The sequence below is a fragment of the Leptodactylus fuscus genome, chromosome 7, assembly GCF_031893055.1.
Source record: "Leptodactylus fuscus isolate aLepFus1 chromosome 7, aLepFus1.hap2, whole genome shotgun sequence".
NCBI lineage: Eukaryota > Metazoa > Chordata > Amphibia > Anura > Leptodactylidae > Leptodactylus > Leptodactylus fuscus.
In genome coordinates, this window is record NC_134271.1 from 77,908,752 (window position 1) to 77,926,840 (window position 18,089).

The 18,089-nt window shown below is 43.4% G+C and overlaps 1 protein-coding gene across 1 annotated transcript; it reads left to right on the plus strand.

The window, feature by feature from the left end:
• The first annotated feature begins 1,636 nt into the window (after window positions 1–1,636).
• GOT2 (glutamic-oxaloacetic transaminase 2) lies at window positions 1,637–17,930 on the plus strand. The gene is made up of 10 exons (XM_075282216.1): window positions 1,637–1,784; window positions 7,635–7,791; window positions 10,237–10,365; window positions 10,446–10,505; window positions 11,749–11,910; window positions 12,028–12,132; window positions 12,305–12,455; window positions 12,540–12,705; window positions 12,778–12,928; window positions 17,422–17,930. The coding sequence occupies exons 1-10, from the start codon at window positions 1,648–1,650 to the stop codon at window positions 17,542–17,544; spliced, it is 1,341 nt and encodes a 446-aa protein (XP_075138317.1). The 5' UTR covers window positions 1,637–1,647; the 3' UTR covers window positions 17,545–17,930.
• Window positions 17,931–18,089: the final 159 nt, after the last annotated feature.

The following is an 18,089-nucleotide window of genomic DNA, read 5'->3' on the forward strand; positions in this document are numbered from 1 at the left end:
AACAAGCAGAAAACATTTTTGCAGAGGTGGGGGACATATGCAGCTATCATGATAACATGTGGCAGTTCCTTTGGTAGGTGGTGAGATCTCCTGCTCACAGCTGATAGTTTGGTATCTTGTATCAGCGCTATTGTCCATTAACCACAAAAAATGCCCCAAATGTCCTTCATCACAAGTCCTCCTCCTCCTCTGTTCTTCTTACCACTGTTTTCTACTGCCCAGAGAGGTCTGAAGCCATCCAGGTAGACATGGTGCTGCTCTCTTGACAAGCTTCCATAACTCCTGGGGTAGGTGGGTGATGGTAGGTTTCCAGGCTGTAACAGAGTCCCACGTGTCCACAGTAATAGAAAGAAATCCCAGTCAGCTGTAGCATCTTCACACATCAGCAATAGACTCCAAAAATCATCTCCTTGAAGGAAGAAGTCCGCATTTCCATGTAGGTTTCTCCTCCTTGCCGCATGGTGAACCATGCTGTCCTAGCTGGGGGGATGGTAACAGGCACATGTGGAAACCAGCTGAACCAGGTCTTGTCGTTGTCCATGCTTTACAATAGAAACAAAATACTCCACAGGGTCTTCCATTCAATTTATAGTTGCTAATTCATAGTGCTAGATTGCTTAGTTACACGATTCTTGAAGATACAGAAGAAAAGAGTGAGAAAGGAAAGATAGAGATTGCTCCCAGCTTGGAGCACTGTATCGAGACAGCCACTAAGGGCTCCAGGAAGTAGGGGGCAGATGGAGGGGGACATTAAACGGGGGGTAGATGGATAGGAGGACATTGAACTGGGGCAGCTGGAGGTGGGACTAAATTGTGGGTGCACCAGGAGAGAGACTTTATACTTTGAGGAGAACATAACGTGGGGGCATATAATATTAGGGTGACTGTAGGAGTGTTATACTGTGTGGTGAGCACAAAGAGAAATGGATGAGAATGGGCGGGACAATTTAGAAGCGGGTGGGGGCTCAATGTTGTCCCTCTCTGTCCTTTGAAAGTTGGAAGTATGCGATTCTGATAGATGTATCATGTGATATATTTCAGTCCCAATTCTAGTAGCTAATTCTTTTCATATGAGCTATTCTTGTACTAAGACCAGCAATGATAACACATAAAGCTGTATTGTGTATAGTCCACAAATGCACACAGGAATCCGCAACTAGCCATAGAACTGCCGTTCCTCTCCCTCCTTTCCAGCAGAAGGCGCTGTGTCACTGTGTCTGTGGTGGATTTGCTCCGCGCTCCTCGGTTCTTCTCCCTTCTCTCCATTTAGTGAGTGGATCTGTGCGCCACTTTCTCCAGTTATTCTCATTCGCTTCCGCCAGGTGGCGCTGTGTCACTGTGCCTGTGGACATGATTCAACTTCTGTCATTCGTCCCCTATGTGGAAGGTGGCGCTGTGACCTTGCGTCTATGGTTGTTATAGACAGCGTTTTTCCAGTTCTTAGGACTCTTCTCCGGCAGATGGCGCTGTGTTCGGTGTGTTCGGCTGTGTTCGCTGTGTTCGGTGCTTTGATGTTCTTTTACCTCTTCTCCTGCAGATGGCGCTGTGCCTGTGCAGCTGTGATCGGTGCTTTATCCTCCTCTCCGACAGGAGGCGCTGTGATGCTTTCGGCTGTCCTGGCAGTGGGCGTACGGGAGGTGTGTTCTGATGTCACCCTGTAATAGCCGGCCTCTGACAGTCGTCCTTCTCTCTCCTCCTGGTAACATGGCTCTCCTGAAGTCTAGTTTGTTAGCCGGGGTTACCCGTTTCCAGCCCTGCCTGGGGGCCCTTCAGACCAGAGCCAGGTAAGGGCTCCTGCGTGCTGCCATAAGAGGGGTGGAAGTCAAGGCTGGGCCACAGAGCTGACACTCTTTTGCCACGTGACTTGTTATCTGTGACTGCAGCTCAGACACCAGATGTGATTTACTCTGTAGCTTCCAGTCCTGTGACATTGTGTTGCCCTGGACTAGACCTCAGAGCTGACCCTGTGTGATACAATGTGCTTACCTGTGCAGGTGCTGCTATAGGACACTGCACTTACATTACTGGGTGGTCATATAGTTATGCTCATGTTGGGCTGTCACTGCAATGCTCACCTTACACTCTAAGTATAGGTGGAAACAAATCCCAGTCTATGTCCTGCCTGTGAGGTCTTGCCCTTTGGAGCCCATAGTCATGTCGATTGGTTTCTGTGATTGATATGCTAAGGCTGGGTTCACATGCTGTGGTTTTTGTGTAAATTTTTTTCTATTTTTTTTTTTTTTATTTGAGACCTTTTTTGACCTGCAGTATTAAGTAGCATATTGTACTATATGTTTCATCTCCTAATACTATGCCAGTAAACCAGAGGTTTTTAGCTGGTAACATAGTAACGTGTAGTACTTGATACTGTAATTAAATACCTCACGCGGTTTTTATTAAAGAAGCACCATGTGAACCCAGCCTACAGAAGTGTAGAGGGAAGGGCCCAGTGTAACCCCTCCACTACCAGTTGAGCCGGAGAAGCTTAAATTTTTAGTCAGCTGTTCAGCTAATTTGCATCCGTTCTGACACTGCGCCCCCACCCTGCTCGCAGGCTCTTCCAGGTGTCAAGGGCGTTTCAAGGTTATACTAAACATCGGGGGTTTGGGGTTCATTCATCACCTTCTTAGCATATATCACACTGCTTCAGCTGCCTTTGCATCAGGGGTTAAATCAATGTGCAGATATTGTCTCATCACATGACAAAGATGCTCGTCTTTTATTACCATACTGCTGTATCTAGTCATGCAGTTAATTCTGTTTCCTCTCCATAAGAGAACATCCCAGTGCATTAGATGAGACTTCTGACTACTAGATGAAGAGGTTTGGAGCCTCAAAAGAGTAGCCTGATGCTGAATGAGGAGGAGCAAATCCTCAGTGTAGGAGGTAAAACCTGGATTGACCCTGATTTCAGGAAACAGGGCTCAGCACTGCAGAACTGTGGAGTTGGTAGGCCGGAGAGCTAACTCTGAATCCTCTATTTATCCACAGACTGGCTCCTACTGTAATGGCTGACTTACAGACATAGTTAACCCGAACGTCTGCAATTTATTACATTGCTGCAGTGTGAGCTCTTATTCCAGAAGACAACAAAAACCAATGAAAAGTCTGAATAAATTGTTTTATTTTTTTGTCTTCTGTGATAAGCTGTTATGCTGTAGCAGTTTAACTAAATGGAAAAGTTTAGGTTAACTCTGCTACATCTGAATGTATAACATACATGGTGCTGAAGCAGTCTGGCTATGTATATACAACTTGTATTTTTTGGGGTTTTTAATTTTTTTTTTTTTTGGAGCTGACTAGAATATGTATTGGGGTTGCAGCTCCTTTTGGTGTACACTCAATATAGGTATATATAACTGTGCAATTTCAGTATGTAGAATTTTTTTTTTCCCCTGTCATTGAGAATAACTTTGCGATTTCACCTGGAACTATTGGTACATACTGTGTGTGCATATGAGAAATGTACATTAAAATGCTGTAATAATATAGTATGCATTGAGCTTCCTCCTACTGATGGCAGCAATAATGTTTTTATGCAAATGTATCCAAGCAGCGAATTTTGAGCATTATGACTTATTAAAATATACAATATATTCAGAAAGGCTGGAACCTTTCACGTAGTCTTTCAAATTTTTATTTCTTTTTTAAAGTCGAACTTTTATGATAAAAATGCAAGCCTTTCCTCCATCATTCTGCACTCAATACTCCATAATGGGAATGTGAAAACAGAATATTACAGATTTTTGAAAATGTATTAAAAAAAACAAAACAAAAATTTTTCGCGTAGATGTTAGTACTTTTGATCATCTTTGAGATGTTTCTACACCTTGACTGGTGTCTACTTGTGATAAACTCAGTTGATGGGGGACATGATTTAGAAAGACGCACACAATCTACATACAGTAAGTTGACACAGCTGTCATTGCATATTAGCGCAAAAAACAATCCATGAAGAGGAAAGAACTGCCTGTAGAGCTCATAGACTGGATTGTGTGGAGGGACAGAAACTTCTGCTGCACTTAAAAGATCTTATCACTCACACACCGCCATTCGCCTACAATCCCTTTTTTTTCCTTGGTATGCAAATTAGCTCTCTCGCAGCACTGGGGGCAGGCCCCAGCGCACAAACAGCACCGGGGGCATCCCCGATGCTGCAAGAGAACTCCAGCGCCGCCTCCGTCTTCATCAGCAGCGTCATCTTTTTCCGGTGGTAGCTTGTAACTTCTAGGCCTTGGGCAGAGCAGACTGCGCATGCCCACGGGCCACGAGAAAATGGCCGCTTACAATTCTGTGCAAGCGGCCATTTTCTCGTGGCCTGTGGGCATGTGCAGTTTGCTCTGCCAGAGGCTTAGAAGTTTCAAGTCACCGCCGGAAGAAGAGGATGAAGATGACGCTGCTGACGAAGATGGAGGCGGCACTGGAGGGAGTTCTCTCGCAGCATTGGGGACGCTCCCAGTGTTGCGAGAGAGCTAATTTGCATAAAGAGAAAAAACGGGATTGTAGGCGAACGGCGGCGCGGCAAAGACTACGAAAGGTAGAATACCCTTTCTTAGGGCTATTCCGACGTGTTACCTAGAAAAAAAATTGTGTGAGTGATAGGATCCCTTTAAAGTTCCCAAGGGTACACTGGCCTCCATAATTGTTAAATGGAAGAAATATGGAACACCCAGGATTCTTCCTAGAGTTGGCCTCCCCACCAAACGAAGTAATTGGGGAGAAAGGCTTTGATGAGGGAGGTGACCAAGAACCCAGTGGTTACTCTGGCTGATCTCTAAAGATCTGTGTGCAGATGAGAAATTCCTCCAGAAGGTCAACCATCAATACAGCTTTCCACCAATCTGGACCTTCAGGTAGAATGGCCAGAGAGAAGCTTATCCTTGGTAAGACACATGAAAGCTCTCTGGAGTTTGCAAAAACACCTAAAAGATTGGCCTCAGCTCTCAAGGTCATGTCTAGCGGAAACCAGACTCTGCTCATAACTTGTCTGATGTCTGCAATGAAGCAAGGACATAGCAGTCTGCTGGGACACAGACACTGGTCAGGATTGAGAGAAAAACTGAATGGATTAAAGGGTGTGTTTTTTTTTTTGTTTTTTTGTTTTTTTTAAATTCTTCACACAATGAAAATCTGATTCAAAGTGCTCTGGCCCTGAGCATGGTCTGAAGTTTCACCTTCCAACAAAACAATGGCCATAAGCACCCAACCGAAATAGCGCAGGTGTGGGTTAATGTTCTTGAATGCCCCATCCAGAGCCCTCACTTGAACCCAATGGAATGTCTCTGTTTCTGTAGAGACCTGAAAATTGCTGTTACAGTCCCCACCCAGCCTGACAGAGCTTGTGAGGATCTGCATAAAAGAATAGCTGAAAATCTCTGAACCCTTGTGGCAACATACACAAGAGGACTGAAAGCTGTAATTGCTGCCAAAAATGCTTGAAGGGAAATGATCAGCAGTAAATTCACTGTAGGCCTAAACACAGAATGTTGTAGAGGCGATTCTACAGTTTCCAATTGTCTCTGTTGTTCAGCTTTGCAGCCCCATTTTCAAGTAAATCAGTGTTGACCGACTTCCTTCCAACTGACGCTACATTCACATGACTGAGGTGCAAAATGGCCATGAAAATGTCAATTTTTCACAACCATCTTGTACCTTATACACCATACATTAGTATCCATGAAAATGGACAAAAATAGAATGACCTATATTTTGACATAGTTTCAACGGACTTGGAGATATAACTGTTTGAAAACACAGTGGGGGTATTTATATAGCATATAGTATACCGCTGCATGTAAATGCCCTAATCCTGACTGTTTTCAGCCAATGATATCTCCTGAACGCAGAGAATCCCCTCTTTAAAATGACACCAAAAGCAAGATTGTATGCTTTATAATGTCTAAGATAACTGTTTAAAGTGATGACCCCCCCCCCCCCCCCCTTTCCCCTCATATTCTCTTCATTTTACACAGTCCCCATTCTTTGTACATGGTAACATTCAGTGACAGGCAGGAACAGCTCAATACATAAGCAAGGGGAAGAATGAAATTCAGGATTTCATGGGATATAAAATCCATTAACAAAGCTTGCTAAAATTTATTAAAGGGACAAATACTACCAGAAAATCAAAAGTTTTAACCAAAAATTTAGTTGCCCTTTAAAGGGTCTGACTACTTGTGTCAATGCAATATTTTAGTTTTTCCTCTTCAATAAATGTAGCAAAGATTTCAAACATTCATTATTTTCATTATGGGGTGTTGAGTGCAAAACTCAATATATATAATAATGTAATTTTTTTTATTATAAAGCACAAGGCTGAAGGATTGCAAAATGTGTGTGGGAAATGAAAGGGTCTTTAGACTCTGAATGCATTGTATTCTGATCTGGAAGGGGAGAGCTTTCGCTACATCGGACAAACGTCTGATCCTTGATCAGACAATACCTGTACACTTGAGTTGCCATCAGTCAGTAAGAAGGATACAGGAATTACTTTTCTATACAGCTTTGGAGAACCTGAGACCATATTATTGTTTTATAGCTCAAAAGTGGCTGATGCAGGTAGAAAAAGGCGCACATTGAGCATTGTTGTGTGACTATAGATCATAGTTCATATTCTCTTGTGTGGAGCAGTGAAGTCCTGGCACCACTTTCTGCCAGGCTCTGTTTATAGATCACCTTGTGTGTCCCTGACATTATACCCAAGCCCAGCTGTCACTCGGGGGGAGAGCTCTTGCTAATTCCAGGACTGAACATGACCTGTGTCGTGAGCAAAGAGCGACAGGAAGACTGCCATCTATTATGTCTTTATAATGAGTGGTTCTCAGTAGTTCATGTCCCTCCCTCAACCAGGGCTGCTTTAACCATAGATACATCTGCTACGGCTCTAGAGTTGCTGGGACCCTCTCAGCCACTCCAGATGGAGTGGGACAGTCCCACATTTTGGGTGATGCGCCGCTCTTCTGGGCTGCAGGCAGTGATTTCACCTCTATGTGTGTCCTTAGAACACAGAGGTTGGATACAGCTTTTGGCTGATAATGCCTGCTCAAGGAAAGCCCAATGAGCGCCAAGACGCAGACATTACAGTCGGAGCCTGCAGGTCCACAGGAACGTGGTACGGTGAGGGTGTGTGAGAATTTGAGTGAACCCCAGCAAATACTGCTGCTATTATAATTGGTTGAGGGTGTTGGTGTCTCTTCAAACCCCCCAGTATAATGATCGGACACTTAGGGGAGGATAGAAACCTAAAAACCTCTGTTGCTCATCTTTCCGGCGTGACTCCATGCCTTCGGCCTCCGCAGTGACGTCACTTGGGTCAGGCTGGTGTAACCTATGTGTGTGACTTAATTGAAGAGGACTGAAAACAGCAGGGAGTCGCTGTGGGGCCCAAGAGAGGTGAGTACCACTGTTTGTCACCTCCCCTAGCCCTCTGATCATTATACTGTGGGGCCTGAAAATTATTATACCTCCAAGTATAATAATAGTTTGTAGGTAATGTACCCCCAAAATTTTTGGGTTCTGCTGAGCCTGAAACTTTTGCAATGAACACCATTGAGGCCAAGATGGGACATGGTATGTAAATTGCATATATTAATTTTAAAAGACTATGACCTATAACCTTCCTCTCATTCCTGTAGCTCCTGGTGGTCTCATGTTGAGATGGGCCCACCTGATCCCATCCTTGGTGTAACAGAAGCTTTCAAGAGAGACAACAACCCAAAGAAGATGAACCTAGGAGTTGGGGCATATCGTGACGACAGTGGAAAGCCCTATGTTCTCAGCAGTGTGCGCAAGGTGAGCAGTGGTAGCTTTTAGAGATGAGTGAACACTGTTCGGATCAGCTGATCCGAACAGCACGCTCCCATAGAAATGAATGGAAGCACCTGTGACGCCGGCAAAGTCAGCGTCACAGGTGCTTCCATTCATTTCTATGGGAGCGTGCTGTTCGGATCGTCTGATCCGAACAGTGTTTGCTCATCTCTAGTAGCTTTGCCTGTTTCTTGTATTGCATTATGGGAACTTGTCATATACACAGCTGGGAGGAGTCCTGGATGGAGACCTGTGTCTAGTGGTTACTGCTTATGTAGACTGCAGTGTGTGAGTAATCTGCCCCTCTGTACCCACCCTGTCACCTGGAGACATATTGCTTAGTCCCTTCTGGTGGCAGAGACTTGATTTGTCAAGTAGGGCCCTGGGCAATTTACTTTGGACGGGGCCCTACTTAACAGGGGGTCCCCCCCCCCAGGATTTTTTGAAAAAATTAGCCCAAAAAAATGCGTTTTTCAAATGCGATTCATATTTTCTGCCATTACAATAAATAAAATGCAGTAATACTCACAGGAGACGTCTCCCCACATTTCCCGTCTTTTCCCTTTGGACCGCCATGACCACTTCTTTCAGCTGTGTCTTGACTCTGTAAAGTTTGAAACATAGACATCTTTGACTCCTCACTTCTCCACGTACCCAACCCCTATACATATATTATATATCCCACAGCAGCCCCTGCAGCCTATATTACGCCCCATAGTGGCACAATAGACTGTGGGGCATAATAGAGGTTGCAGGGGGGCTGCTGTGGGGCATAATAGAGGTTACAGAGGCCACAGTGGACCCTTCAAGCTCTATTATTATACTCAGGGGTCTTTTCAGACCCCTGAGTATAATAATCGGAGCCCCAGGGGAGATGTGAGAACATAATAAACAATGTTACTCACCTCTCCGGGATCCGATGTTAAAGAGGACCTTTCATGGGTTTGGGCAAAGACAGTTCTATATACCGCTGGAAAGCAGACAGTGCACTGTCGGCTTTCCAGCGGTATATAGTACTGCCTTTGCCCAAACCCATGAAAGGTCCTCTTTAATCCTAGCAGGCTTCGGGCCTATATGGTACTGCTAGAACAGGCTTTGGGCCTTAATGGTAATATACCAGACCACATGATGTCTGGGCATTACCATACAGGCCCGAAGCCAGCTAGGATTAACATCGGATCCCCGAGAGGTAAATAACACTATATATTATGTTCCCTCACCTCCCCTGGGGCTTCGATTATTATACTCGGGGGTCTGAAAAGACCGCCGAGCATAATAGCAGTAGTGGGATCGCGGCCTGGCCCGGGCCTATTCACTACCGGCCTCCGTGGCTTATAGTACAAGGGGAAGCGGGGGTGGCAGTGATCAAGTCTGGGGAGGTTGGTAAATAGGCCGCTACCTGCGGCCTATTATAAAACAAAAAAAATATTATACTTGCTGATCGCACTGCTGCTGCTCCCGCTGCCTCCGCGATCCACTTCTCTCGGCAGACGTCAGATGTCTATGTATCAGCGTAGGCGGCGTGATGACGCCGCCTAAGCTGATACGTAGATGTCTGAACCAGTGCACGGAGAGCGGCAGCTCTCCTGCGCTGGTTCGAAAAAAGGAAAAAAATCTCCCGGGCTGCCGCCCCCATTAGATGTGCGGCGCTGGGTCCGCATCCGCCCCTGTTTTTATGTGTTGGGGATTCTGGGATTGACATTGTCTGTCATGCATGATGTGGGGTTAAAGTCTGGTAGGTCTGGACCCCTCAGACTTCTAGAGTTGATCAACCTCTGTTTACAATGTGATAAGGTGCTATTTGGTAACAGCACAGGTTGACTGCTGTTAGGTGGGGCTGCTGGCCGGTTGTTTCATGTGGTTATGCAAGGTTTGTATTTGTTCAGATTCCCAGCATTTCTTCACCGAGTCTGCTGACTGTCCACATGCTATACATGTGACTTATTCATGTGATACCGAGGATGAGCCCCCTTATGGTGACCCTGGCTTTAGAGCAGTATATTGGAGAAGGTAGCTACCTGTACCCCACATAGAAGTTTGTACATGAAGGGAGGTTGGGTCCTGTGATAGTAACAAGGGCCAGGAGTTGATGCTTCTTTGATCCTTTCAGTTTTTGGCCAATAAAGTTATTTACTTGATCTTTGATTTGAACCTGGAACACAAGCACAGAAGCTGACCTGTGATCCCTGCAATAATTCCCCTGGTTGCGGGGAGACAAGCCACACTGACATGACAGGACGAATGTAATGTTATGGTTGGTGTAGAGAAGGTTAAAGGTCATGGTGACTTGGGTGCAGTTACATACTTTTAATCATGGTTTATATCCTTCTGGTTTGAGGCGACTCAGCCCCTTCATGTCTGTGCAGCAGCTTCAGGTAAACTATCTGCATTTATTGTGTTCTAGTCCTTACATGATGTTTCCTTTCCTAGGCTGAAGCACAGATGGCAGCTAAGCAGCTTGATAAGGAATATCTCCCCATTGGTGGACTGGCAGATTTTGCCCGGGCTTCAGCTCAGCTGGCGCTGGGTGAAAACTGTGAAGTCATCCAAAGTGGACGGGTGAGTGTACAAGAAATTAAAATAACTGTGCAGATAATCCCATTGCTGTGTCTTGACATCTCCATTCTGTCTTTGCACAGTATGTCACCGTGCAGACTATCTCTGGAACAGGATCACTCCGAGTTGGAGCAAGCTTTCTGGTGAGTTCCTGATGAGCGATGCAGTTAGAGCTGTGGTGTAATACAGTAATATTTCTGTTACACAATGGGCATCTCATGAGTTTTGAGTCTGGATGTTTATAGTAGTAGTGTGTTCAGGAGATGACTTTGCAGTCTTTATTGGATGTTAGGCTGACCAATAATAAAGGATTTTCTAGTTTTGATTGTAGGTGATAGCACTGTCAAATCGGTGTTTCTAAACTTCCTTAACAAAGGATCGCCAAATCTACTATTAAACAGTTGTCCAAGAACCATGTTTATTGGATACTGATTACCTATCTGCTGCTACATTGTGCATCAGTGGAAAACTGCAGCCCATCTCTCATTCATTCGCCTTTTATACTGCTCCTGGTAGCTTGAACAGCTGAATGATGCCGTCTGGGTGTCACACCCACCCCAATCAATTACTGATGATCTATCCTGTAGATTGGTCGTCAGCATCAATACAAATGGCATCTTTAAATGAAAGTACACCTAGAGATAAGGCATTACGTTTAGTACTTGTATCGTAAGTTGAGAACCTTGGTTGTAAACCAATATGCATCAAAATGCCCCAATAACTAAGATCACACCCTGTGCTTTACCTATAGCATGGGGTTGAGAAACTAGAATATCATAGTAACAAATTAGTGATTTATTTGTTGTTTAGGGCACATAAAATTGCTAAACTGATAAATGTACATGGTTTACAGCCACTATATGTCAGTGTTCTCATTTATTAACATGAAGCAGAGATCTTGAAATGGTAAAAAAATGAATCACGATAGTTGTAGAACTGGAAATGCAATGGATTGGCCCATATCTGAACCGAACTCAGAATCTTATATCCAGGGAAATCTTCTCTAGATGATCAGAAATGTCAACCCCATGCAGATAGGGTAGCATAGTATGGGAGACTGGGGCCAGGCATGCATCAATCTATCAATTTATTTGAGAAAAAAAAAGGTGTCAATATTACACATGGGGAAGTGCTGGCACTGAAGACTTGCATCAGATTTATCTGAATGAATAAAGAATATATTGTTAGGTATTAACTTCAGCATTACAGCAGTCTCCTGATCTACCACTAAATGGAAGAGATCTCTGCAGGAATTGTATTTTCTCTTGGTCATTGAAGGCTCCTTGGGATTTAAGTAGCTGGATTAACAAAGATTCTCCTAGATGTCCTGAACACATAACTTGACACTCTAAACCCGACTTTTACATAATTTTGTTCCCTTTCCAGCAAAGATTTCACAAGCCCAGTCGTGATGTGTATCTTCCAAAACCATCATGGGGTAATCACACCCCAATATTTCGTGATGCTGGGATGGAGCTTAAAGGCTATCGCTACTATGATCCCAAGACCTGTGGATTTGATTTTGCTGGTGCTTTGGATGATATATCCGTAAGTGATTGCTGAACTTATTACAGTCCTTCTATGGACCAGCCCCCAACCTGATACTCTGCAGTGACCACTGCCACCTTCCTTTCAAACATTAATCCTAACTTTCTGTAATTTTAGAAAATTCCAGAACAGAGCATCATCTTGTTCCACGCTTGTGCTCACAATCCAACTGGCGTGGACCCTAAGAAGGAACAGTGGAAGGAGCTGGCGGCTGTAGTGAAGGTGTGGTTTTCAAGGCATTGCTTTTCAGTTGTAGCTAATGTATGAGAGTGCCTCACCTATTCAGAGTCCCATACTCTGTGCTAAACACATTGTACATGGAAGGCTCACCTTTTCTATAAAAGTGCATGTAACACATGACCTACTCCCAGTGTATCTCCATCTTTCATTCTAGAGTCGCCGCCTCTTCCCGTTCTTTGACATGGCTTACCAAGGTTTTGCTAGCGGAGACACTGACAGAGATGCTTGGGCAGTGCGACACTTTATCCAGGAGGGTCTCAACGTTGTAGTTTCTCAGTCATATGCGAAAAACATGGGATTGTATGGTGAGGACCATTTTGGCAGCATGGAGAGTTGATTTATGACTTGATCATTATGCATGTCTGAGTACTGTGTATCTTCTGTTCCAGGTGAACGTGTTGGCGCTTTCACAGTGGTCTGCAGCGATGCTGATGAAGCAAAAAGAGTGGAGTCTCAGTTGAAAATCCTCATTCGCCCCATGTACTCTAATCCACCAATCAACGGGGCTAGAATAGCGGCTACCATCTTGACCCAGCCTGACCTCCGCAGCGAATGGTAATCAAAATAACAAACTTTAGGAGACCCCATCCTTCAGGCTTGTTATAAAATGTCATCCTCCCACTTTAGGTTGCAAGAGGTTAAGGGAATGGCAAACCGTATCATTAGCATGAGGGAGCAGCTGGTGTCCAACCTGAAAAAGGAAGGTTCCATCCACAGCTGGCAGCACATCAGTGACCAGATTGGCATGTTCTGCTTCACTGGCTTGCGTCCAGAACAGGTGAGGAGCGAAGCGTAGAAGGCATTGCTGTATTTGAGTCTGTCAGAAAAGAGATTCATCAATTTCTATTTCCAATGAAAGCGTGTTATGTATATCAATCACAGATTTCCTGAAGAAATTTCAATGCAGCATGCTTACCACCAAAATATCTCCAAATGTATGGCGTAGTTTTATCAGTCACTTATTCAATTCTATTTACATATTCTACAACTCTTATTGAAGAAAATCATACAATAATGAAGAATTAAGTGAAACCAGATACAAAAATAACTTAGATGAGGAAGATAAATTGTAATCTACCTCACCTATGAGAAGAATATGTGACAGGGAAACCACATCAAAAACTGGACCAAAGGAGTTCTAGAAGCAGTATTTATTTTTTTATTTTTTTTTTTGTAGTATTTATTTTCATTGGGCATTTGATAGTAATATTGAATCATTTTGTATTAACTGTATATGAATTGCACATTTATCTTGTCCTGATTTCTTGATACTAGTTATTCATGTTTTATATGTAGTATTTATAATTCTCCTTATGGCCACTATTTATTTATTTGTGACATAGACGTGTTATAACAGGTTTTTTTGGGGGGTTTTCAGCATCAAGAATTTTTCTTTGGCCCAGTTTTTGTTTCCCTGTCGTTTTTGGGGTTTTTTTTCTCCTAAATTAGACTATATTTTATATTCCTCCCATGGTGTGTTTTTTTTTTTTTTTTTTTTTTTTTTGCTGTTTTTGCATTGTTGTGTGGATTTTTATTTTTTGGTTAATTATGTGTATGGTGCATTGAGGTGTTTGTAGGTTGTATTCTATTCACGTACGTCACATTTGTTGTGAAATTTACTAATGGGAGTGTACATGGGTAAGGTCAAGTATGTAAGTGATTCATTATAAAGAGTAAAGGAAAGATCTGAGCAGAGTAACAATGAGACTGGGGCTTGCCGCTCAGACATTAGAGTAGTGCCCTATACTAAGGAATACCAGGTTTAGGTAAGTTGGTAAAATGGTGGATCTTCAGGGAACTCGTCTTCCAAAAAGCTTGAGGAGACTGATCATTAAAGTATTTTGTAATGGTGTGGTAGCATCACAGGAAGTGACAAATATATAACTGGATGTCATCAGTATAGAGGTGGCATTCAAAGCCAAATCTGGTGATAGTCTGTACAAGATTGACGTTTGACAAGCAGAACAACGTATCACCTAGACACAGTATAGGTAGTAAGTATCTGAATGCTGTGGTCCCCACTGCAGGCCCCCCATTGTTCACAGAATAGAGCTGTGTTCCCTGTTTGAATGGAGTCCTGCATGCTCATTGCATTCCATTCAATCTCTATGGGAATTGGAAGATAGCAAAGTACAGTATTCTCCTTAATCAGCCTGTTGTACTTTGCAAAGAGTGGCAGCATGTGCCTAATGTTCTGTGTAGGTGTAATGTCCTGACAAATGTGAGCTCAATCTGCTCTAAGTATCTTTGTATTTAAGTCCAAATTAGTACGATTGGTATATGAGCCGGCTCAGAGAAACAAACACAACTTGTAGTTATGTGACCAATTTATTTAGCTTATAAAGCGACATTATGTTCCACACTATTTACAGATGTTGTTAATCACTATTTCACAATCTACATTCCCTATCAGTATATCTTTGGAGTGTGGGAGGTAACCAGTGTACCTGGCGGAAACACACAAATTCTATTAGAACATTCAAACTCCTTCCAGATGTTGTCTTTGGTCAGATTCACACTTAGATACCAGTGCTGTAAGCCTGCAGCGCTAACCACTGAGCCATTGTCCTGCCCTATAGGGATTCTGGTCTTTAATGGTGGATGGGTTAGGTTTAAATACATTGTAGATGTGGCTATACATTGTATAGACTAGTGTTTCATAACCTTTTCAGATTTGGGGTAACCCTGGAAAAAAACTTTTTTTTCCTTGGGCCACCCCTACCAAATAATTATTTACTACAGTTTTGATGTTTTTTATTGAAAGGGATTCTATCATTAGAATCCTATATTTTACTACTAACATGTAGGAATAGCCTTAAAGGGATTCTACCACTAAAACATTTTTTTTTCTATTTACCACATCGGAATAGCCTTAAAGGCTATTCGTCTCCTACCTTGCTCAGTCGCTTCCGGCCCGCCGTTCCGTAGAAATACCTTTTTTATTTATTTATTTATTTTTTTTTTTAACAGGTATGCAAATGAGTTCTCTCGCCGCAAGGGGGGCAGGCCCCAGCGCTCAAACGGCAATGGGGGCGTCCCCACTGCTGTCAGGAGACTCTCTCCAGCGACGCCTCCATCTTCTGCTGCATCCTCCCCTTTTCTCATCGTCTTCCGTCTGGGTCAACTGCGAGGCCTGACCCAGATGGAAGACGACGAGCTAAGAGGAGGATGCAGCTGAAGATGGAGGCGTCGCTGGAGAGAGTTCTCTGGCATCTGTGGGGACGCCCCCATTGCCGTTTGAGCGCTGGGGCCCGCCCCCTTGCTGCGAGAGAACTCATTTGCATACCAGTAAAAACCGGTATTTCTACGGAACAGCAGGCCAGAGGCGACTGAGCAAGGTAGGAGATGAATAGCCTTTCTTAAGGCTATTCCGACGTGGTAAATAGAAAAAGTTTTATTTTAGTGGTAGAATCCCTATAATAAAGGGTAGTCTTCTCTGCGCCACTGTTCCAGTGATTATTCTTGGTTTTCTGCGAATGCAAATGAGTCTCCAGACAGCACAGCGAGCAGTCCCCTTGCACTGAAACAGCACAGGGAGCGTCCCCTGTGCTGCCTGAAGACTCTCCTGCTGTTTGTTTCATATAATATATAAATATAATTTAAAAAAAAAAAAAAAAAAAAAAAAAAAACACTTGCCCAACCTTAGTTCCCTGAAGCTCTGGAATCCACCCTCTGCAGGTCGATGCAGTAGGCCTTCAGCAGGCATCACAAGTTGATACCTGAGTAATGGAGCAGAAAGCTAAAGCCTTTCTACTGCTTCATTCTGATCAACTAGATCAGCATCCTAAGGATACCCATGTAGTTCAAAGGAAACATTTGTCCATTTCTCCACCAGATTGTCACATCAACCCCATAAACAGAGAAGGGGCGATTAGTATAATCGTCCAACACATACACTGTGCTGCCTGGTTGCATCCTCTCTGGGTATATAGCATGTGACGTGTGGCTGCACTCTGCAACAATAGTCAAGGTAAGGGCTGGGCCTTGGGGCAGTTAGTTTGTCGGCACAGCAGCCCCCATTTTACAGTCAGCTTGCTGAGAATTTTTCTGGTGATCTACATGGCAAATCTACCCCTGGGCCTAGTGGACAAAGTCAAAACTGCAGTGTTTTGGGGCTTTTTTTTAAACTATGGATAACTGGTTAGGGTTTTTTGTTTTTTTTTTGTTTTTTTAAAAAGCATTGTATCGCAAGAAAGTTACCTTTACCACTTTGTATTGTGGATATTGAGTATTTTAAATATCAAGCGGTTGCTTAGGTCAAATAACCATCTAGAAAAAGAAATCTGTGCTTACCAGATAATGCAAGGCAATATTCTTTTTGTCTCTAGACCCCTTTTTTCAAGTGTATCCAAATAGTACATCCTTGGGCACGGATTGTAGGCATTGTCCCTGGGTCTCCGCTATGTAATGCAGCAGAGACCTGATGCCTATGGAGGTGACTGGCCTCCATATTTAAATACCTGACATCCACTGTACTATTGCAGCAGACGTCGAGAAAGGGTTATTGACGTGACATGGATACAAATCCGTTTCAAGGAGGTTAAAAAGAGACCCACTGGAATTGCATTGGGTCTATAGAGCCATGACAGCTGCCAAAAATGTTTTTCATGGTCCATTAAAAAAAAAAAAAAAAAAAAAAGTGTGAATACGCCCATAGACTCCAGTTCTGAAAATTGCTGTTGGAAAGTCTTAAAGTGAAGTTTTTAGTGTTTATGTACATAGCCATACTACTTGTATGAACACCTTAGAAGCTGCTGATTTGCAATGTGAAATGCAACAGAGATGCAGAAAAGACCAAGTTGGCAATAGATTTGGACATTACAGCAATTACTACAGTCTTAACTGATCTAAAGTGTGGAAACAAGACTGTAAGGGCTTAGGCTTAAGAAATGGTATATTAGGTAGAAGTAGACTTTCAGAATTCTTTAGATGAAGGCTAGATGAGATGGTCAGTAGTTGTCAGCGGGTCATAATAAATGTAGTAGATGATGGGGTAAAAGTGAAAGGTAAATAGGGGTGAGGTTTTTGGGTTTTTTTCCTCTTGTGGTGAAGAGGGAATAGTCTGACTAATGTAGGTAGTTATGTTATAAGACAAGGTGCCTAGAGGCGTCTGTTATTGGGTCAAATGCTGAACGAAGAGGAAGTGATTTGGTACATGAGGATTAATGCTATTTACTGCATTTAAGTGACAAACAATTATGATACCACGTAAGGTTACTGACTCTGGTTAACTCAATATTTTGTTTTGTTGTATTCTGTTGCTTCTCTAAGGTTGAACGTCTCATTAAGGAGTTCTCAATCTACATGACCAAAGATGGCCGCATCTCTGTCGCTGGTGTCACCTCAGGAAATGTTGCTTATCTCGCTCATGCCATCCATCAGGTCACCAAATGAGGAAGAGAGATCTACTCTTCAAATGTGATCTCCCCATCACCCTGACTGGTGTGCAGAGAACTCTCCATCCCATGTCAAGTGTTTCCTTTAGCACCTTTTTAGAGTGGTTACAGGCACCAGTGTTTATAGTCTTACCCACCTCCATGAGCAGCATTCTACTTAATGCCAGAGGAGAGACAGACCACATGGCAAATGTCCATTGCTCCTATTAGTCCATACAGGCATAATTGACTTTAGCAGGCCTGTATGTTGAGGATTCATCCTGACCCCATTGTTTTTTCATCATTTAGAGAGTGTCAGGGTGCTTAATTCTGGGGGAGGAGGGAATTGTGAACCTTTGAATGTACTGCTTTCAATAAAGTCCATCTTGGCAGAGTCTGTCCTCACTTTTGCAGTCACTAGTAGTTCCATATTTAACACTATTTTCAGGAAGCTGGTTATTCACTTTGCCTTTCTGTTCCTTCGCCGATTGTAGGAAGTCGGTCGTGAATACAGCTCACCAGGCACACTGGGTGGTCTTCAGGGGGCATGTTGTATTAATGAAT

Coding starts and splice junctions, on each gene's coding strand:
- GOT2 (XM_075282216.1), top strand. CDS start 1,648: ATGTCACCCTGTAATAGCCGGCCTCTGACAGTCGTCCTTCTCTCTCCT. Junction 1,785..7,634: donor GCCCTTCAGACCAGAGCCAG/GTAAGGGCTCCT, acceptor TCATTCCTGTAG/CTCCTGGTGGTCTCATGTTG. Junction 10,506..11,748: donor GAGTTGGAGCAAGCTTTCTG/GTGAGTTCCTGA, acceptor TTCCCTTTCCAG/CAAAGATTTCACAAGCCCAG.